Raw genomic sequence first — 22,540 nt, forward strand, 5'->3', positions numbered from 1 at the left:
GAAAACATAACAAAAAGCCGGGAATCGGTTGCGTTTCGAATCTCACTTTTTTCGCGTAATATATATAAAAATTCTCGATTTTTTATTTTTATTTCTTCTAACCATAATAATTATACAATTTTTCCGAATTTTGGTAAATCTAAAGGAGAGAAAAAATTCTTCAAAAATAAACTTCTTATAGATTGTGTTAGTGGTGAATAAATCGATTTCAGTTTTTCTTAAACAAAGTAAAAGAAAAGAAAAAAACAAAACAACCAGAAGATACACTTTTAAAAGCAGTGAAAATGTTTCGACTTTCGTTCATCATCCTAGCCGCTAGTTTCTGCACTGAAATATCTGTATCCTTGGCTGACGAGCCGGTGATTATACCTTTCAACCTGGTAAGCTACACTTGATTATACAAACTATAATTGTTTTCACGTTTATAGAGTTTCATTGAAGTCGATCTCTGGGTGAGAAAAAAAAACAAACAAACCGTAAAGTTTACTTTGTACATATGATTTATTTTATTTATTTTTTTTTTCTTCCTTTCATTTTCCTTCTTACTATCATCAATATCTGGCGACTCGATGCAATTTAATTCGCGTTTCACGATGCCAATATGGAGACTTACACGTGACGCTATTGAGCTGATGCAAATACGTGTGAATAAAAAGAATAATACGATTATGAATGATGTGATTAATTGACCAAAGAATATTATAGATTGAACGTAAATCACAGTGCCGGATTAAGTTAGCGCGGGGCCCGTGGCAAATGCTATCAAGAGGCTGTTTGTTTGCTTTAGTTTCTTAAGTTTAGGTTGTTAAATAAAACAGAACTGTTGCGGAATAAAATTTTCTGGATTTAATGCGGGCAAATGTAGAGATAACACTATTCATATCGATTTCTCTGAGCAATTAAATCATATACACATTCTGCATTCATAAAGGTGAGGTGATTTATACGTTCTTGGTCCATCGTGTTCCTTAACTCATTCTTAATACGCTTTAATGTCGAAAAAGAACGTTCGTTTTTTAAAATGTATGTAATTTCACATTAAGGGGGCAAATCAGAGTAGAATATTTTAAAAATCAATTTTCTTTTCATTCGCGTTTCTGAAACTTTCAAGTATGAAGAATATTGTGTTTAAATTGCGTGATGAAAACCGAAGAATAGCAGAAGTTGCGGCTGATTCGCCGATACTTTAATCTCGATTAACTCCAAACTACGTTTCCGAGTCCGTGCCTAGAATATTTCGAAAAAGACACGACTAATTTTTGTCAAATTTGAAAAATAAGAAAAAACTGATAGAATTTAATAAACAGTTTTTTAGATAAAAAAAAAACCGATATTCGCCTACTTTTCTGGACATCTACTCGGATGTGCCCCCTTAAAAGGCATTAATTTTATTTTTTTAGATTTTTTCGACACGGTTTGAATTTTCTATAATTTTTTTTTTTTTTTCCTTCAACGATTTTACTGATCCACACAATTGAAAAATCTGCAAAAATTTATTTATTTCACATTTATATCTATACGGTTGTGGGTAAACGAATTTTTAATCGATATCAAATTTTACTCTGATTTTGTGAAAAATGTTAAGCCCAAACTTATTTTATCATTATTTTAATCCTTATAGTCAACCGGTTTCTGACCGGCTTAAAAATTGACGGTCATTGACAGTCAGAGTCAGTCACTTTTCTCTGACTTGAACGAATCTCTGAATGACGGTCATTCCGCACCTTTAGGTGTAACACATGTGGTGTGGCCATCAGCGCTCGCTCACTTTTAGAAATGTGTTAAAACTTTAAATTATCATTAAAGATTCTGATACTAACATCTTTCGATTGGCCTGCAGCGATATATATGTGATAGTGCTAGGTATTACACCTATCTTAATTTCAAAAAATATTCTTACATTCCTATCTTAATTGAGTTTTTTTCCGCTCAGACACGCGTGGGTGCGAATCCCGCGTAGCATTTGCTACTAATGCTACATGGCTGATCCGGCACTGAGTTGTGAATTATTCTAAAGGATAAAATCTACGAAGACGTATGTACTTCTTAGATAGTATTTTCTTGCAGTATAAATTTTCGTCCTTCGAGCTTTAAACCAGTCGTTTGATAGGTAATATTTTCTTCATCTTAATGTCGTCGCCGTTAATTGTAAGAAGAAAGAAGAAGATAAAAAGAATTTACGAAGGCTATACATTATAATGTATGTTTTGAAAAAGAGAGAAAAAAGAACGAAATTCGATACAAATCGTCGCTGAATCGTTGAAATTTCCGATAGACGTTGAGGAATTGAAAAAGGCAAAAAAAAACATTCTTGATCACCGACAGTTTTTTTTTTTTTTAATACATAACATATATACTGGATATTTCGAAATTTTCGTTCCTTCAAAGTCGTTTTAAAAGTAAGAAAATAGTGATTTTTTTCCCACTATTTCGTTACGATAACGTTACTAATTTCAATCTGGTGAAACAGATGCTCGCATCGAGTCTTTCAGCTACCATATAGGTATAATAAAATCCCACGATGACTCGTATAATTCGGTGTAATTCAACTTGTCAACGGAACTGACGATTATATCACGCATACTTTGAATTTCCTTTCGCGGTTCGAAGTTTATACGTTGTACGGTGAAATACCCACGCAGGTATTTCAATTCCCGTAAAAACACCAACGTGAAAGAAAGAGAGTCGTCAAGGTCCTCGCGAAGCCTCCGCTATATGTATATAGTATACAGTTATGTATTACGAATTTGCGTGCAACCGGATTTTGTCCTTGGGGAAAAGCTCGTGAGACATGTGATTCGTAGATTCGAGGAAGTCGCTGTAATATTATTACAACCACATGCCTCGTCGATCGAACGAACGATCGAAATGAAAATGGGTCAAGGTCACAAAAATCACTATGTAGCATGTATAGGTACTTTTGCCTTTATTGCGGAAAAAAATCACTAAATTCTCAAGCTTACGATGACTGGACAGTGAAGAAACTAATATTTCAAAATATGAGTATGTTTTGTTTTATTCCGGTTCAATGAATTTCAAACAATTCGAAAATCGCGAAATAACCGCTCTTTCTCAGCATTAATCGTTACGATTACGTTACTAACTTCAACATGATACGGGGTTTGGGTACTTTGGGTGTTTATTATAGCTATGTGTATCAGGGTGGCCACAAGTCTCTAGAACCTAAGAAAAAAACAATTGTGAATCAACACTTTAATGAAATCCCAAACAATATACGTACAATGAGGCTGAAGTTGGCAACGTTATTGTAATTACATATTTACCTTTCGCAAAAATCGTTATTTAACAATAGCAGAAATGTTTTAAATGCAATAAATCATGAGACAAAACGTATTTATGTACATTTTGAAAACTTGCCTACTTCAAAGTCACTATAAACTTGCGAACTAGTTTAGTCCCCCCCCCCCTCCCATGTTTCGTCGCGTTAACGTTACTAACTTCAGACTCATTTCATACGTAAGTATGCATAAGTAAATCGTGACGAGAGCTTATCCACATTTCGCACAATATATCGACTCGAGATTGCAAAGTCCGTACGTATAATAATGCCGAGAGATAACGAAACAATGCATGGAAACGAATCCGCCGGTGTTGTAGTACAAATTTATGGAGTCACGTTCGCACCTCACTTTGTTGTACGCCTTTACATACCTATACAAATGTATCATGTACCACACCTGTCGAACACAATACCGAATAAAAAGTTGCGAAATGACATGTATGTACATACATACATATACATATACTTATTATCAACGTTCGCTAAGAAGGAACCTAATCGTCAAAGTGACGAAAAAAAAAACCGATAAGCCGATCGATCTGCAGCACCGTGACGCGAGTCATTAGTACATATATCATACATATATCGAGATAAATTTCACCCTCGCGGTGATAAGAAAATAAGTAAAGATTTAATTATGCATCCCTCGATCGCAGCGCAATCTGGATTTTTCTTCAATATCAGAGTCACCGCGCCTTCTATTGAACTTCTGTCGATTGAAATTTCGAGGATAACTGTACAGTTAATTATACGGATTCTTATCTAAATCCTCAATGGATTAAGCTTAATGTGATTAATAACATGGTATGTTTACAGACGACTTTTGGCGGCGACATCGAGAGGATTCAGTCGCTCCACAATAAAAGTTGGCCTCTAGTTGGAAAATGCTGTCCGCTTGGCCAGCTCTATCGTATTAACAGCGATGATAATCCGGCTAATAATCGATGCGAAGACCCCCGACCGAACGAGAAATTCGAGTACACACCGTTGTTCAGCGACTTCAATCAATCCGGACTGCTGGTTCCCGGACTCAGTCAACCACAATTCATCGCGGTCATCGGAATACCTTGCCGATATGGAAAGTTAGTATTGACAATGCACAATTATTTTTTCACAATCATTGAAAAATTATCCTGCATGAATTGGCAATTTGGTATTTCGTATGTATATTTATAGATTAGACAAAAAAACAAAAAAATAAATAAATAAAATAAAATAAAAAATGAAACAATATCGCGACGACATACTTGTTCTGCGGAAATTCGAGTAATGCCTCGAATTCCGGTGATTTATGCAGGGTCAACAAGCCACTAGTCGTCTAATTGTAAACCACTGTTTCAATATATGTACATACAAGGTTGCAGCGACGCGTCATAAGAATTACGAGAACGATCTCATCGGGTCAACAATTCATTATAGGAGACGGAGTTATGCTTCGGCTATAATATTCAGCTCGGTGACTTTCATTGAATTGGTTCGCTGCTAGTTCCTCGCTTGTGACGCTGGTTTCAAAGAATTTTAATGATTAATACGAACAGACGGGTATATGCAAATTAATAATTTCGTCCGGAACTTCTTGATGCATACCGGTCAACTCGATGTTATGTTAGCTGGCGACATTTTTAAGGTGTTACGTTACGCCTGTGTCTCTTATAATATCTGTCACGCGTGACAATTCAACACTCAAGTAACCCGGGAAAATGAGAGAAAAAACTAGGTCGAACCTGCGTACCTTGCTAACTTCGTATGCAAGTGTTAAGTGGCATATTTGTAAAGATAATATATTTCAAGCTTTTAGTGACGCGGATTGCACATAATTATTTTAATGCTGTGTAAAATATGACGCTATAATGTTGCTGCTTGTTTCTCGCTTGTGTGTACATTTACTTATTTAATGCCGGCATATTATTTGAGAATTTTCTACTTAAGCCTGTGAATTAACTTTTATAACAAGATAGTTGTAGTCGCTGATTATTACGAATCTGAAATCAGATTAAAACTCGTTATTATGGATCCAATATGGTGGACGAAAATTTTAAATTTGAACTAAAACGGTCAAAAAACTTTATGCATTGGTTTTTGGGAGCTCGCTGATTGGATTCTCCATACTGAATATTCCAGATCTAATTTCAAATTTGTAATCAGCGACCCCAATAACTTCGGGAGTTTTTTCTCCCGAATCGATTGAATTTAAAATTTTCGTTGGTCATATTGGATCCGCCATTTTGGATTTCTAAAATCCGATCACAGATTTTTAATCATAGTAACTCCTAAAACTTGTAATTTATGTAAAACACGTATACGTGTAGAGCTGTAACTTTCTCGGAAATGAATCACTCATTAAATTTTGGCGATTATTTTCAATCGATTTGATTTTAACAACAATAAGTGAAATTATATCGTAACAAATACTCTCGAGTATTGAAAACCTATTAGTACACTATTAGAAATATGAAAAAAGTCTTTGAATATCCAAAAAATGTATGTAAAGTGGTAAGCCTATCTAAACTACTTCATTCATTCTCATAGCTGCGGTCCGCGCGGACACGAAACTCGAAAAATATATGGCAGAGTCAAGGTCGCACGGAATGTGAAAAGAAAAGTTGGGCTAAAATTAAATATGGTGTGGTATTATGTGTACACCTCTGTATTACACGTAAAAGCGAACGAGGAAACAAACCCGCAGCATTCTACTACAATATGAATTCTGTCACGCACGTCTACGTCGGTCATATTCTGCTATACATATATCTATGCAGCGATTAATCTGAGAATAAAAATCGCCTTTTCTTGCAAGGAATTCAGGAATGCAAATTAATTATGCCAATGCTAACAAGAAAATTCTGGCTCTTTTAATCCGTCTTCACAATATACTTATTATACGTAATATTGCATAACATGCAGCCATTATACAAAGATCGTCTCCTCTTTGTCCTATCACTTCATCTCAACACCTTGCAAACGAGTAAAATACATCCTTAAACATTTTGCGATTCGATACTCTCAGGTACATATTGGACCCGTCGATGTCATCGGAGGACGAGTATCACCTGATGGTGAACGGGAGCGTTTTCACACCGCTAAACGACGTGCGGATGCTTCAACCTGGTCAAGACTACTGCATGGAGCTCGTGCCCGATGGAAGTTTGGTCGTCATGGGCTGCTTCCAGCCAGGTAAGCGGATAACCGTTGACAGTGATTGTTTAATTAGTGGGAAGAGGGTGTCGGGCTCGCCATTTGCGGATTGGTTCCATTCGATTACGTCATAATTTACTTTAATTTTACAGCAATAGTTACAGCGGACACGCGGCTCGCTATGTACGCAGTCGGCCTCCTGATCTCGGTGCCATTTCTCCTGGCGACGATCGTCTCGTACCTGATAACACGGCAGATCCGCGATGTACACGGCATGAATTTATGCTGCTATTCCGGATGTCTCGCGATGGCTTTTCTCACCCTGGCGATACTCCAGCTCAGCGGACAGTCGTTCGATCAGAACGCTTGCGTCTCTGCAGGTTGGTGTGTCTTATCAACGATCCTACAAGAACTCTTGATTTTCACCAGCTTGAAGTTTGTAACGTTGTTGTATTGATGCATTTTTTGAAAAACTCGTTACTTGCTGCCTTTGGAATAATCTGAAAATAAGGCCTTACATATACCTCTAGCAGAACTTTATAAAAGATTTTATTTCAGTTTATTTTTACAAAAATTACTATATAAAAAATCACGTGGTCCACAACACTAAGAAAAAAAAGTTGCCTCACGGTCGGCATCATATGTCCAGTAAATGTTGATCGATCTGCAAGATTTAAAAAAATTCTTGTAGAATAAAGTTGTAGTTATAATATTTCGAGTCAGAATTTTGAATTTCGAAAAAATTAGCAATTTATGGCAGTTTTTTAAAAAAAGTATGCGTTTAACGTTATAAATTTTACACTTTAATTATTTTTATACAATTTTTTCATAGAAATATAAAAAATCCGGCTCGACATACTACAGAGAAAACGATTTCGAATATTTAAAAAAGAAATCGCAGGAAAAAATATTAAAAACTATATGAGTTATCATGCCGACTGTGTCGGAAAAAGTAGTTCTACCTTAACTTTGAATCTATGGGGAATTTTTGCAATCGACTTTGACAGAAATAAGTCTAAAACTATAAAGAAAAACAATCTATTAAAAAAAAATCCGTTTTTTGAAAATTCTGGACGTATATAAGGCTTTGAACACGTAATAAGACAGCATCAAATTACTCAGACCTTGTGAATTCAATCCCTCCAGTAACTAAAGCAGTAAAATGGTAATTTTACATATAAACTGACGCTGCTAACTTCATCATCATTGATTTTAACATACCTTTTATCGTGGTTTTTATTTCATTCTACTTTCAGCCTTCGTCATACAGTTCTCCTTCATCGCCTGCTTCTTTTGGCTCAACGCTATGACCGTCGAAACTTGGCGACTTATTCGAGAGTACAAGGCAGGCTCCGCTTGTCTCACTGGTCAACGCAGTTCGACTCGATCCTATAGAGTTTTCTTCTTCTATTCGATTTGGGGATGGGGATTGTCCGCCGTTCTCATCGTCGTTTCCTTGGCTCTGGATCTCAACCCGACGATACCGTGGACCTACGTGAAAAGATCGGGAAACGAGCAGCCGAGCTGCTGGTTTGGATGTGAGTACGATGTAGCAGCAAAATACCTACATAAATCAATATAAATACAGGCTGAAAATTACTGGGCGTGTGACTACGCCAAATTTCATTGGATATGCCTCGTTGATTAGCGTTCGGAATGAACGGGCTTCTTCACCTTAAAAATCAGGCGTTAGGAACGGAGAGAAACCTGTTTGTTTTCTGACCTTTAGCGAATTTGTCTGCGACAATGATATATTATATGGTAAACAGGAATTAAACTGCTTTTGTACTCTGTCGTTGAAATGAATCTGCGCAAATTTGAATTCCCTTACATGAGATATAAGATATCAAAAACTTCAAGGTTTTTGTAATTGAATTACTTGAAAAGGATTAAACTCAAGCATTTTTCATATTATTATAACATTTTTTGCACTCATTTTGTTCAACGTAATGAAAAAAAAAAAAAGAAATAATTTTTAACGTTTTCTCAGATTCATTTTTATCACATTGTAATAATGTCCTACTTTCCAAACGTTTTTTGCGCCTCTCCGGAATTCACCAACGGTTCATTATTTCTTAACCAATGTCTTGAAAAATTGACTGTAAATTTTCAGTGGACACGTACTCACTTCCGTACTTTTACGTACCGGTTGGCATCCTGGTCTTCTTAAACACAACGCTCTTCGTAATGGCTGGTATAAAAATGGCCCAGATCCAGCGAGAATTGGACCGAAACCGCGTGGCGCGTAACAGCGAGTCTGACCGTTGCGATCGCAGAGTTTTCAAGGAGTTGAGGCTCACCTTCTTCTTCACGCTCGTCCTCTTCCTGATACTGGTTGTCAACTGGTCAATGGAACTGGTGTCAATGCTCACGGAGAGCAACGCCTTCGCCTGGTCGATATTAGACCTGGTTAACGCCCTCCAGGGCCTCCTGGTCTTCGGTCTCTTCGTCCTCAGACCAGCGGTCCGCATCCTTGTGTGGCGCAGGATAAAGGAACTCGTTAGTATCGGTTCCGAGTTCGAATCTGACGACGACAGGGTGAACGAGATGACCCTCCTATCGTCCGTCAAGAACGGCACGAATTCGACGAGGATCGTAACTCAGTGACATCCCTAAATGGTAGAAACCCTTAGGTGATTAGTGGATGCGACTGCCAATTAATGCCTTAGATGTACTTATATACTTAATTAAAATTCATACCACAATCACGACGGAAGGATTTGGTATGGTAAAAATCGACTTGTAATCACTCCAGGTTAAAACTGTTATTATATAGGTATACCTGTACTGCACCTTGTCGCTCCAATCCTGGTAAGAATGTTTGTAAGTATTAAATTCAGTGAGATGCTATAAGCATATTTATAGGTGATAGCGGTATTTAAAAAATGTTTACGTTTAAAGCGTACGTTTTTAAAAAGCATTTTTATTTTCCTTTTTATTGTACAATTTAATATTTTTTAGTGCGCTCAGGTATAATCGTTCTAACTATCATTTCCGTTAAACTTATTTTATTTTGATCTTTTTTCGCTATTTAAATCATCACCTCCATTCTTTCTATTCGTTTATGTTTATTATTATTCTTTTTATTATCGCTTCAATGTGTGTGTCTGTATTTTAATTGCTGTATACAGTTATAATTTATATTTATTCCTTTTTCACTAGAACAACGTTAAAGAGATGAGTAACAATAATAATATATGAAAAAACGATGTCCAACTAGAAAAAAAAATTTTTAGTCGGGTATATCGTATAAAATTTTCATTGCAAAGATATATGTATACCTGTGCTGTCTGCATGCATTCATCGCTACGTGTTCTCTGTAACCCATTTGTTTTTTTATTTTTCCTAATTATTTAACTACCATGTAGTAAATAGATATACATATAAGATTTTTACATAAAACTAGAAGTAAATATAACGTATTTATTTTACGGTTTTTTTTTTTTTTTTTTTTTTTTTTTTATTTATTTATTTATCACCATGAAAAAAACTAAGAAAGTTGAAAATGAAAAAGTTAGCTTCATTTTATACATGTACCGGAATAAAATTTTTTTACAATTTGACGGAATGACGAAACGAACTGAAAATATTATCCACCAACGTTGCCAAATTTTTAAATCGTTAGAAATAAATAAGATTTTCCTTCGAATCTGAGGTAAAAGAAAATCTTTGGTAAAATACGCTTTATATTTTCTCATTTTAATGACTATTATTTTTATTATTATTGTTATAATAATAGAGACGACTATAGTAAACAAAATGAATTGTATTCAGAACAAATATATCTCTGTGTATAAATTATGTACATCGGCTATAATAGAATCATTTATTTTTCGCCATACCTTTCAAATCGTTCAATTAATTGTCGGAATATTATTTTCAATGAATATCGTTGCCTTCACCGTATGACCGAGAATTTTCCTTAATTACGAGTATTATCGTATTCGTACAGTTAAAAACAAAGCGTGGATATCAACGAAACGGAGCGGAACAAAATCGATTCAAGGCACCGATGGAAACAAGAAAATCTGATAACGAGAAAAAAATTTGTACGTTCAATCGTGCCTCACTTTTACAGTCACCCTCTACCATTTTGATGTTATTCTTTATCATTATTTTATAAATTTTCTTTTTTTTTTCTGACATACACATAATTTTACAACCACCATTCTATTTGACAATACATAATAAAAATAGACGAAGCGTTTTTCATTGCCATGAGAAATCTTCTTAGACTTTCGCGATATGATCGAACTTATATTAAAAGATTAAAAAATAAACATTATCTTCAATATCACCAGCAAGAATATAAGTGTATTAAACTATACAGTTTGTATCTACCGTTAATTGCATAATTAACTGATTAACGTTTGTTTTCCCACTTTGGATAAAAAATATTTACATACATACATGCCTAGGTATCTAAAACTAAGCAATTGTTCGTTTCAATTTGTTCACCATCCTACTCTTATTATTAATGGAGTAATAATAATAAGAGTCATAGCAATAACCGATCAATACCTATTACTTATATCTGTACAGACAAAAAAACATATAACAAGTACGATCCTATTATATACCTGCCGATGATCCTCGTGCGGTGCATGAGCAATGTACAAGGGAAAAAAACTAGGCAAGATTAGATAGTACAATCTGTTTGTGTGATGCGCCTGCCGAGGAGTAGTTATTCGGATAGGTATATAACAGATACATGAAACTCTGAAAAAGCAGGTACCCCAGAAGTAAATTTCAGCCTTATTCTACCACAGACGTGAAAATTCGAATTTCCCAACCAATTGGAATTGATTTCGTAGAAATGGGAGAGAAAAAAAAACTTGCCGATAACAAATCACCCCGAGGCTAGATTCACTACGCCTCTGATTAACTGGATAACTATCGACTATATCTGGATTTCCCCCGCTTCTAAACACGATCGAAACTTGAGCATAAAAACTGGTGTTTGTAGTTTTTTCCTTTCCCTTAAAATCGAGTACAACTGGATAGGAAGAATAAAGACGAGAATACTAAATTTCCAGAACGCGTGTGTGATGTAAAGAATATTATCGATGATACAAATACCGATAGTTGAGGAATTTGTTTTAACTACTGATAACCCTGTATTAAAAAATTATCCTAAACGTCATGTACGAAGCCCAAAGCTGACATGTAAGAATATTTACTATATCTAAAAAATTGTAACAAATTTGATCGCGTGCACAACACCAGTAGCAACATTAATTAATTAATTGAGATTGTTGTGTGCTATTTGCTGTTATTTTATTTATTTTTTTTCCGCGTAAATGACAACACCCTGATCTAATCGGAACTAATTGCACAGTGTTATTAAAAGTCACTGATATTACCCATTCAAAAGCAGCGATAACGATTCTAGTTTTCATCAACGATTCACGTATTTCACATCTTTTGCTGTAAGCTCTATATCTCTTTGATTAAAAACGATAAATCAAGTGCCGAAATGCAGGAAAGTGCAAAGACCTTGGTGCAGCGTTTGCACCCCTGTAAACTGCGAGTCATGAAGTGTTCGATTGAAGCCTTCGATAGCCAGGGAACGGCGGACTCACACCCAGAATCCCAACGGTACTTCCGTTTTGCCTGACGTAAACCAGCTGATACATACCAGGCGCTTGAAGCGCGGAATAGCTAAAGTAAATCCGATCAGTTATCGAGTCCGTCTCAGGCGGTGCTGAGCCTACGTCACTTCTGCCTGGAATGCGTATTTTTATGATTGGTTTGTGCCTTGATAAGAAGGAATTAGTTAGCAGTTAGTGCACTTTCCGCTCACCTCGTGCAACATACTCGTACACAATGTATTCGTCGAGGCTTGTAAATCCGTTTCTAAAAAGACCGATCCAGTCCCCACACGACGATCCAATGCTTCCGGTTAGTTTGTAAGACACCGAATTTTCTTCGTCGATAAACCACTCCGTCACTGGTAAGAACGTGACGCCTTGGTCCTCGTAATCCGTTCTTACCTGCACCAGAGTTCACGACTTTAGATATGTTTCGTTGTAAACAAACGAGACACAAAGAGAGAAATAACCATTGTTATCAGTGTATATAAAACATATTGCTCACCGTTATTTCAAACTCTCCGGTAACTGGTTTGTGGTCGGATTGCACGTAGTTGGGATGGCTTGTGTAAGTCGACTGAATCGCCTTCAGTCTGATACCTTCATAGACGTCGGTATTAACTTTGTACAATATTCTGTCAGTCCAAGACGGCCGACGTCTAAAAATTTAGAAATCAAAATAGGATAATTATGAGTTTAAAACAAATGTTTTGGAAAATTTAGTTTTCCGTCAATAATTCCACATTCCGTTCATGCATACTAACTTGAAATCAAATTCTTGAGAGCCGAATTCATATTTATAAGTCGGAGGAAACTTGATGTCGTTTTCGATCAATTCACTAAAAGCTTCACCGCGGCGCATTACAGCCATTAACTGATCCCTGTCCAGCAGAAGATCAAGCTGATTCTTTTTAACCAGTAAATCGATCTCCTCTGCCGATAGTTCCTCGCCATCCAGTCGGAAGTTTAAATCTCCTATCCAAAACACATAGCTGAAAAAAGAAAACAGAGTTTTAGATGCCGGGCAAAATTATCAGAGAATTTTAAACAAAAAGCTTCAAATTCTTACTCATGATAGAATATATTGCTGGTGTCTTTCGCGCTGAACGAATGCTGATTCAGGATCACGTTGTAATCAGAAATTCTTTCCGCCAGAAGATGATCGTGAGGCGTTAGGTGCGAATTTACCACGCAGATACTGACTCCGTAAATGTTCAATCTCACACTAACGGCACCCTTGTTACCCTGCCAACAGAAATCATAATTGCTGTGATTTTCCTTCAACAAATTTTTGACCTTTTAATTTTTTTTTTCACTAATGCTGCTTTCACTCACCCACATGCCGCCGAACCCCGTCCTTGTAAACTGGGCCTCTATAAGCCGCAGATGAGTGAGATGTTGTCTCTGGCAGAAAATGTTTAAAACAAGACCTTGCAAGCGCTGATTACGCACTTTGATATAGTCATGTTCCTTGAGTGTTTCCCTGTAAAAGAAAATGATTGGCAATGATTCGTGAAACGTTGTAATGCACAGTTTGTAAAGTTATAATACATAATTCCTAAAGACTTTACCTGAGAGATTTGGTCCAGGGATCATCGGTAAACATGCCCATTACCATATTCTGAGGCTGAGCCTTTACCTCCTGCAAACTGACAATATTTTGTTAACACTATTTGATGATGGATACACAATTAAAGTGCGACAAATGCTCGCCTCTTAATCCAGTCAATTTCTCTTTTGTATTTTGTTCCTCATGATTGGATTCTACAAGTTTTCTATGAATTTATCGTCTTATTGCGATAATAATCTAAGCTTACCCTACAACATAGAAGTCTGGTAATTCTTTTGCATTCTTGTGTCCGATTCCTAGCAGTTGGTGCAGGTCTTGTTCGGGATATTTCGTAGCGACGTTCCAAGTGACGAAATAAAACCTAGAATTATGAAAATAAAAACAGCGGCTATTTTATAACTGTACACTTGATTTTTACTCACCTGAGTTTATCGGTTTTCTCAGCCATCGTTATTAGCTTCTCTTCTAACTGCGATACGCGTATGACATATATGTTATCGTCGAACTGGGTTATCCAAAGACTTTCACCACGTGCGGTAGTAAAGAGTTCCGTAAGAAATTTACAACCGTATAGTAATAACAACGGTGATGATAATAATAATAATAATCGTTAGAATAACATATGATTATTATTCTTCTTGTCGTGATTCTTTTCGTTCAATTTTATCCGTCGCTACGCGGGCAGGTTATAGCATCGCGATAGTTCACAAGGATTATGTAGCTGACGATGAATCTTTCCATTCAAACCCACGTCGTTCATCTCATGTTTGAGAATTTGTTAGCTAGATTTCTTCGGTTTAACGACACAGTGTCAAATAACCGTTTCATTATTATATCACATGCCTGTGTACACAGTACGTCAAACTGACTTACACGCGACTTCTGCACGTCATGTTTTCCAATGAGAAACAAACGCACGTCAGACGATACGCAGCGCGCGCCAACTGCTTGACGTAGCAGTAATTAGCGCGATTTTTGATTCAAATCCAATATCGAACAATGAACGATATCATGGTAGAAATATTTTTGCAATTTGACACTGAGCAACGTGATCGGCAAGACATCCAAATTTCACAATTTCTACTAATGGAGTATCACGTATAATTTGTTATCTATCTGTTTCGTCAGAAGCCGCAACCCGCCTGTGTATTGGCAACCGTGAACTTCAGACCTACCGCAGGTGATCAAATAAAACAAGTACTTGTAATACTTTCTTCAATAATGATTAGAATCGATGCGATATCCATTATAATCCAATTGAGCATGACGAAGTCGGTACGAAGAACGACAAGTGTTGCGAAATTTGAACGAAGACGAATAGTTTCACTATATGCACTAATAAACTTCATTGCGCTTCTTAAATTAAATGGAAATAAATATTTTCGAACGAAAGAGGCAATGCTGAATTCGAACCGGAAAACAGTTTTCGTGTTCAAAGGGCGTGATTTTTAAAAATTCATTCAATTCGCTTACACGCGATGAATTTTAACATCGAGAAAAAAATAATACTCCCGGCAATTTAATAATGGTCAAAATGGCAGCTCGCTCGTTCGTCAATTGTTTATTGTCTTGATGTCACACATCCCGCCAAAAGTTCGTTACGAGTTCGAACAAATGAAGTCCTGATGCAACTCGGATCGTGAATCTTATCAACCTACAGATTTACTGGTACTTCAAGAATTTCGTACGAATTTATAACCAGCACATGTAGACCCACTTCCATTAATACCTGTAATATTGCGGCCATGAGACAAGGAAGACAATTCTCTCGCTGTTTTGAAGAACGTTGCAAATTGCAGAAACGGAGAGATTAAGTAATCTGAACCGTTACTGACGTCAGATCGATTGTGTTTTGTCTGCGACAATAAGTGAGTAATTCTGCTGTATTGCTGGCGTAAGCTATAAAACTAATTTATGGTGAGTTAGATACAGTTTTTGTAAAAGTACAACGTACAAAGATCAATTCCACCTTCGATTTGTAAAAAACTTTCCTATTCGTACGGAATCATACTGATACATAGGTATACATCAATTACACGTATATTTCGGTGAATATTATTTTTACGTATCGCCGTATCGCAACATTCTCTGCAGTAACAAAATTTATACATACCTAATATGCTTCCTATAAAAGCAATTTCTATACGTATATACGATATAAATATTTTAAATGATATGCTTGCATAGCGTGGATTATGATATTCAATTAACGGCTCATTGATTGCCTCGTTTATATATTGAAATTACGATCAGCTGTATGTAAGTATACGTGTACTTTCATCATGACATACATTTAAATGCACATACCGGCACACTTAGTAGACACCGATTTCTATTTTACCAACCTCATTGTCAGAAAACCGAGGCTTTATAAGGTATAACAGCTTTTGCTTATAAATAGTCACTTGCGAATAAGACAAGGACATTTTTCTCACTGATTTGCCTTAACTGAATTGATTAAAATTATTGGCTAACATGTTTTAAGTATAATATATATAGTACGTAATTAAGTTATTATATTTGCCTACACGGTAGACAGGCGATCAGGCTTTAAATATTAATTCATTATTCAAAACACTGAAGTAATGATTAATTATATTTAATTACGTATACCTAATAACGTTCATTCTTCGCCACGCCAACTACGTCTCACATTAATTTTAATTAACGATACTAGTTTTCCTCTCCCAATATCAATACATCATTCCAGGGTGAGCTGCCCTCTGAAAGAAGACATTTGGATTCGCAGACATCGTTGTGTACAAATTTCCAGCCTCCTCCGGCCTCAAATACATCCCTGGCGGCAGCTGGACAAAAGTTTCAACAGGTGCTGAACGCAAATCTGCAAACAAATTGATAAGCCGATGTACAGACTGCAGATATGTAGATGAAGTATGGAACTCGCAGACAAAGCAGAAGTGTAGAACTACCAACGCGGAAAGAACTATGTCTAATACTGCTGTAGCGGTATGCACGGCTGATGCCCCTCCAAAATGCTTGTTTCCGTTTCATAATCTGAGGACGATTAAATTACATCTCTACGGTTTGATGGGCACCCGGACATGTTACAATATTTCATGTGCAGAGTCGGATGTTAGGACCAAAATATTTCAGCGTCCATGTATAAAATAATGATACAGCTGTATGGATGATGAAAGGTTTTGCATTATTGCATAAACATTGATGAATACGCATGCATACCTTCAGGATAAAGTTGATTGCCACTGCATCTACACGCGGTACAGTTTGGAATACCCGACGACACCAGGGCAACACGGTCTGGAATAAAATAGAGCAGGATACATATTAAATATAGTAGTTACTTTGCCTAAGTATGTACTACTGTAAGTATGAAAAACTGAAATATTGCATATCGTGGTAGATTGTTGGAGAACCGTTTAGAGTTGATGTAGTTAAAAAATATTTGACTTCGTTTTATTATCCTAAAAAATAATTTTGAAACTAACTAACCTGTGCTCTGATGACAAGGCATTTTAGACTCCAGTGTATCGTTTGGCGGTTTAAAGTGAAAAAAGGACGGTGAGTATCCGCTGGCCGGCAGCGAGCTGAGCCCATCATCCCTATCGTGTGGATTGCCACGAGTAACAACAGTGGCGTTTTCTCTTCCAAGGGCAGCGAGTTGTCGTCCCTTGGGTAGAAACATGAGTAGAAACACGAGTAGGGAAGTGGCCAGAAGCGCATAGGCCAGCCAAGCCTCGCGGTCCTCTTCACGAGCAGTAAGAGCCCCAACACCACCAGAGACCCATACTGGAAGCGAAGCTCCTATTGCCAGTCCTATAAATGCTGCCTCTCCGTTGTTATCTCGAAGCCCTCGAGCCCTGATCGCTAGACCACCAACAGAGATCAGAAGCATACTCGCATAACCCAGAGAGGCGACGAGGTGGCCAACCGGAGTACTGCAGCAACATTGCTGCGTCAAGGAATTCCCAGGCAGCGTGAATGCTGGTGCTGATGATGACGGTGGTGGAGGTAAAGGGGAGGCTATCGAAGAGGGTACGAGATGTACGCTATGGCTAGTATGTTCCGAGGTACTAGACAATGGGTTGGAATTTGGTGGAGTGCCATAGAACCATTGACCAATTATGGCGACCTGAACTAAGATGGCAAAAACCAGCACCAATGCCTGTAAAAGAATTTAGATGAGGAATGTGTAGTAATGCAATTGTGGTGTTTTTCTCTGTAGAAATTTCTGTTTAAGAATTTTTTTCTGACCATTGAAAGAGAAGATGCTCAGGCATACCTGATACGGTGCGGGGAGATACACGCCGCTGTTCAACGAGAGTAGAAAAACGCACTTTACAAGAAGCGCTGCGAATACCAAAGCTGCGGGGAGGCCAATGAGTCGAAGGGCTCCACAAGAGATGGGATTCGGGGCCAAAGAAGGCGCTGCTGACAGCCCGGCAAGAAGGAACAAACCCAACAGCAATACTTGACCCAGAAACAAATGTCTTCTGCTAGGTACGGCAGCTCGAGCCTGGAAACACAAGGTGTGAATAAGTATTGAAGCATTTATTTATATATTACCCAATTTTCAATTTGTGTTCTTACATTTCAAGAAACACTAATAATGCAACATGATTCCATTCAGTTTTCTATTATGGACTAGTTCCGAACATCAATATACTTATACAGCATTATGGTTTGCTACATGTTGGCCTGCAAGTTTAATCTACATGTGAATACATTGTAAATTTTAATTCTTAAAATAATGCTGAAATAATTTTGTGAGGTTTCATCCGCTGACTGTAAAATTTTCTATACAGTAAGATTTGGTATGAATGAAATCTTGCTCGTAGTTCAGCAATTAACCATTGGCATTTTAATGAGAATCTATGCCAGCAAGTTTATAACCCATATACCTGTATAAATACCGTATGTATATATATATACAAGTCACTCTCAAGAACATACATGCAAATCCCACTACAGGATTACTGCTTGAAAATGGAAAGCGATTATAACTCCGTCTATTCCAGGCTCTACTTATTTTTCTCCCTCCAGCCGTGTATAGTCAAATTACAATAATACGACAGTTAATTTGAATAGAGAAAGAACAATTATAATGAAACAGATATTCTGGGCACATGATTATTCAGGGTCATTCATAAGTGAACAGGATTCATTCGACGAAGATACTCGCAACCATTAATTATTTCAAGTCAAATGGAAAAATTGGGTTCAATAATAATGCAGGAACCAAGATTGCTGCAGGCAAAAAATCGTTATTGTCTCGGATTGTTCATACATATTATGAAATTCGATTAAGCAACGCGAGTTAAATTGAAAAGTCGGAAATCTATTAATAAGAATTTTTTTGAAAAATGTACTGGCACTTCCAATTAAGATTGCATAAGGCCATTGAATAACGAAGGTGTATAATTTACATGTTGCAGCGCGGCGTTATGCAGTGTGAGGATAAAGTTTGAAAATTGAATTACATCTTCAGTCAACGCCCGATCATTGTTCATACCTTGAGCAAAACAAAGACCTCGAAACCGGCCATGAATATCATGGCAGCGGCGCTGAGGGCGGCAAGCGGCAGAGCCCAGGGCTGCTGCCGAAGAAGAGATTGCGCCGTCGGATGGGCGAATCCGCCGGCTCCGTTCCGGCCCGGTTGTCCTCCCCTGAAAATGGATATCGTCCGGTTGGGTCCCGGGACGCTGACAACGCTGGCAACGCTGACGCCGCCGGTGCGGTCCGGGACTTGGGGGACGAGGAAGAACTCGGTCGAGAGTTCGACCTGGGGAGACCGATCGGCCGCGGTGACGCCGAGCCAGGAGGTGCAGGCAGCGGTGAGGAAGATCGGGCTCACCCTCATCCTTCAGTAGCTTATCTCAATCGGTGCTGCAGGGCAGCCACCACCGGGATTCGTCGCGTCCTGCGTATCGTCGAGGGCATCATCGCGGCCACAGTCAGGCCGCTTTTCCACGATTCATTCTCTTCTTCGATCCCGGGAGTTCCCCAGCTGTCGCTGCGCACCGTTATTTGTGCAGTATAAGGTATAATAGTATACATATACTCACGGAAACTTTTTATCAACGGGCAGTTGCCGCGGTTGGATTGTTATTATACTGTATACGCTTCGTTATAGGACGATATCCCCGATCGGATCACACAGCTTATAATCGCAATCCACGCGCACGTGGCCTGTCTTACCCGATGATTCGAGTTCCGGTATTACAGCTGTTCCAACTCTTTCTGTTTTTATCGCCTGATTATCTGCATCTAATGAAGAGTTTGATTTTACGGGAGTGCCCTATTCGATTTCGAGGTAGACGTATGTATGTATATGCAAATATCAAATTCCACGTATTTCAAACGGGGGAAAAGGGTTTGCAGCCTCATCGTATATACAATTCTGAACAAAAACATTCCCATAAATTTTCATTTGACTAAGAAATAAAGAAATGGGATGCCTTCTACGAAATCGCAACAATAGATTCGTAGAATTCATGCCATTTTTCTACTTCTGTGTCAAATGAAAATATGTTGAAGTATTTTTGTTCAGAATTGCGTATAGAATGGGACTGTTAAAACCTTTTTCGCGTCTAAGATACGTGGACTTCGATATTAGAAGATATATACGTCAACGTCGAAATCGAGCAGGGCACCCCCTTAAGAAATTTCGAACGGAATAACGACGCGAGCTGAATTACGGCACAGAACGCGGCTCGGGCTTGAGGAACCGCGGACTTCAAATCGTTCGAATTCACTCACCGGCGGAGATTCACCGTTAACCGTTGTCCGCGCGACGCGCGGCGAACTTGCTTCAGCGTATAACGCGACAATATACGCCACGATTACACCTACATACCCAGCGGTCTACTGGCAAAACACGTTTTACGTGTTTATGTAAATATTAAATTTTTTATACATGTAGCATACTTAAACTATATGTATACAAGTGACGAATGATCAGTAGGTCCACGCACGACACCGCGGAAGAGTTGATCGAAGAAGTGAGCGACGCAGATGCACCTGGAGGACCGCGGCCGTCGGACGACGAGGGCAGGACTAACCAGGAGTCAGGACCAGCGCTCGGTCCGAGCCGTCGCCGTCTCGCCGCTCCCTGCTTCCTCCCCCGCCGTGTCTGTCCTTCGGGCGAGAAATTCCGACGCGTGTCGACTTCGGAGTTGGAATCGCGGCACGGGCGAAGAGGAACCGCCGAGGCAAGCGGGGGCGGGTGGATCTCATGCTAGAAAATTTCTTAAGAAAGGGGGAGAAATATATGCAGATCGAGTTTTCTCGACGTTCAATTTCGAGCCTACCTGCGTATCCCATTGACGACGTTCTCCAACCACGCATACCGTCGTTAAGTTAGAGAAAAGGGGGGATAGAGAAAGAGGGAGAGAGAGAGAGAAAAAACGCAGCAGAAGTCGAAAAAAGCATGCGGCAGCACACGGGTGCCGAGCGCCCGAGACGACGGACAATGGCCACACCCCGGCGGTCCGTTGCAGCTTTCTCCTGCAACCGACGGGTATAACAAAGGTGGAGGATAAAGCGGTTACGGGCTACTCCACCGTGGTATACGCATACAGCACGCATCTACTATATGCGTGCGCCTCGCCTCCTCCGCGGCAGGCTTTTTACACGTATTCGTGTATGCTGTAGAATTACTCGTATTCCGGGTACCGCTGTGCTGTTGCACGAGGTGCTGCAGTGCAGGTAGTGCCATAAAGCACTTCCAACCGTTTGCTTTGCCGGCCGGCTAATGACTGTGGCGTTTATTTCGTAATAATTTTTTTTTTTTTTTGCAGGTGTATCGTATGATATTGCAAAGAAATTCGAACACGGAACCCGCCGCAACGAGACCCGTATAAAGAATTCGTGGATATAATTCATGCGGTGCAGATTCACGCGACGTAGTCTGAGCTGGTTTCACTTTACCGTGGAAAGGCGAGTAGCGAAGCTATTACACGGTCGCGGTTCATCAATGTTGAAAAGTAAGTCGCGTCTCATCAATTATAATATACTGTTTATGTATAAAACGAGTTGAAAAGGGTAGGAGGAGCGGCGGAGGAGTGGGGGGTGGAAAGGAGGGGCAGATATATACAGGATAAAGAATTATAATTAAGGAAAGAGAGATAAAGAAAAAAAATAGGTAAGTAGGTAAAGATTTAAGATTTCTCATTATATTCGCTTCTTCGTTTCAACTTTTATATCATGCTGTCGGGCATTTATATTATAAAAGCTGGGCTAAGACGCCAGGCGTTTAAGTACCTTATACCTACCTACCTGCGTGGTATTAATCGGTTAATAATATACCTAACGTACGTTATGTGTATACGTTATACGCGTGCGACACCTTACCGATACCATAAAAAATTATTATACATAGGGCGGGGATCAAGAGGAGGAAGGAAGGAGAAACTGACGGAAAGATTGATGCCGTTTATTCGCTGCACATACAGGCGTGCGAGTAATAATATAGCGTATAATTATGGGGCTTGCGGTATCGCGCGTGCATCGACGCGATCCGTCCATATGCGATTATTCTCAGCAGCTATATGCCTGTGTACACATGTAATTAAAAAAAATGCGTTAGTACGCCGCACGAAGGACGGTCAGGGTCAAGGACCAAAAAATGATATACCGGAGCCCCGGCGATGCTGCAACTATCCGAGAGCCACGATCCGTTCCGTTCCGTTCTGTGCCGTGCCGTGCAGCTGCTCAATCCTCCGGTGAATAAGTATACTTAGCTGAATTGGGAAACGGGCAACGCCCGCGCCGAGCCGCAACGAGATAGCCAAAACCGGTTGGCCTCCCCGATGATCGCATATATTCCCGTCTTACTTTCGACCGTACGAACTTTTAGGGTTCCTGGAACGCTATATACATTACAATGTCTGCCCGCAGGCTCCGCGGTCGTAAAACCTCCGGGACACGGCTTGATGTCAACTTATATCTACAGGCCCCAGGGTT

The 22,540-nt window shown here is 38.8% G+C and overlaps 3 protein-coding genes across 4 annotated transcripts; 1 reads left to right on the forward strand and 2 right to left on the reverse strand.

The window, feature by feature from the left end:
* Positions 1–253: 253 nt before the first annotated feature.
* LOC124410277 (G-protein coupled receptor Mth2-like) lies at positions 254–9,163 on the forward strand. Its single transcript, XM_046888523.1, has 6 exons — positions 254–380; positions 4,118–4,383; positions 6,309–6,475; positions 6,580–6,816; positions 7,693–7,974; positions 8,550–9,163. Exons 1-6 carry the CDS (start codon positions 285–287, stop codon positions 9,041–9,043), a joined length of 1,542 nt encoding a protein of 513 aa, XP_046744479.1. The 5' UTR covers positions 254–284; the 3' UTR covers positions 9,044–9,163.
* A 2,253-nt stretch (positions 9,164–11,416) lies between these two features.
* Positions 11,417–14,500, reverse strand: LOC124410280 (inositol polyphosphate 5-phosphatase K-like). 2 transcript variants are annotated; one of them, XM_046888526.1, is made up of 9 exons: positions 14,020–14,499; positions 13,845–13,958; positions 13,599–13,676; positions 13,363–13,510; positions 13,097–13,272; positions 12,792–13,019; positions 12,533–12,686; positions 12,240–12,429; positions 11,417–12,161 (listed from the first exon to the last, which is right to left on the reverse strand). In XM_046888526.1, the coding sequence occupies exons 1-9, from the start codon at positions 14,043–14,045 to the stop codon at positions 11,968–11,970; spliced, it is 1,308 nt and encodes a 435-aa protein (XP_046744482.1). In that variant the 5' UTR covers positions 14,046–14,499; the 3' UTR covers positions 11,417–11,967. The 2 variants fall into 2 exon arrangements, with proteins under 2 accessions (XP_046744482.1, XP_046744483.1); XM_046888527.1 differs by having other exon boundaries at positions 12,019–12,161; positions 12,254–12,429; positions 14,020–14,500.
* Positions 14,501–15,740: 1,240 nt separating this feature from the next.
* Positions 15,741–19,479, reverse strand: LOC124410279. Its single transcript, XM_046888525.1, has 5 exons — positions 19,089–19,479; positions 17,859–18,092; positions 17,069–17,741; positions 16,799–16,876; positions 15,741–16,439 (listed from the first exon to the last, which is right to left on the reverse strand). Exons 1-5 carry the CDS (start codon positions 19,434–19,436, stop codon positions 16,291–16,293), a joined length of 1,482 nt encoding a protein of 493 aa, XP_046744481.1. The 5' UTR covers positions 19,437–19,479; the 3' UTR covers positions 15,741–16,290.
* Positions 19,480–22,540: the final 3,061 nt, after the last annotated feature.

Source organism: Diprion similis, chromosome 9, assembly GCF_021155765.1.
Source record: "Diprion similis isolate iyDipSimi1 chromosome 9, iyDipSimi1.1, whole genome shotgun sequence".
NCBI lineage: Eukaryota > Metazoa > Arthropoda > Insecta > Hymenoptera > Diprionidae > Diprion > Diprion similis.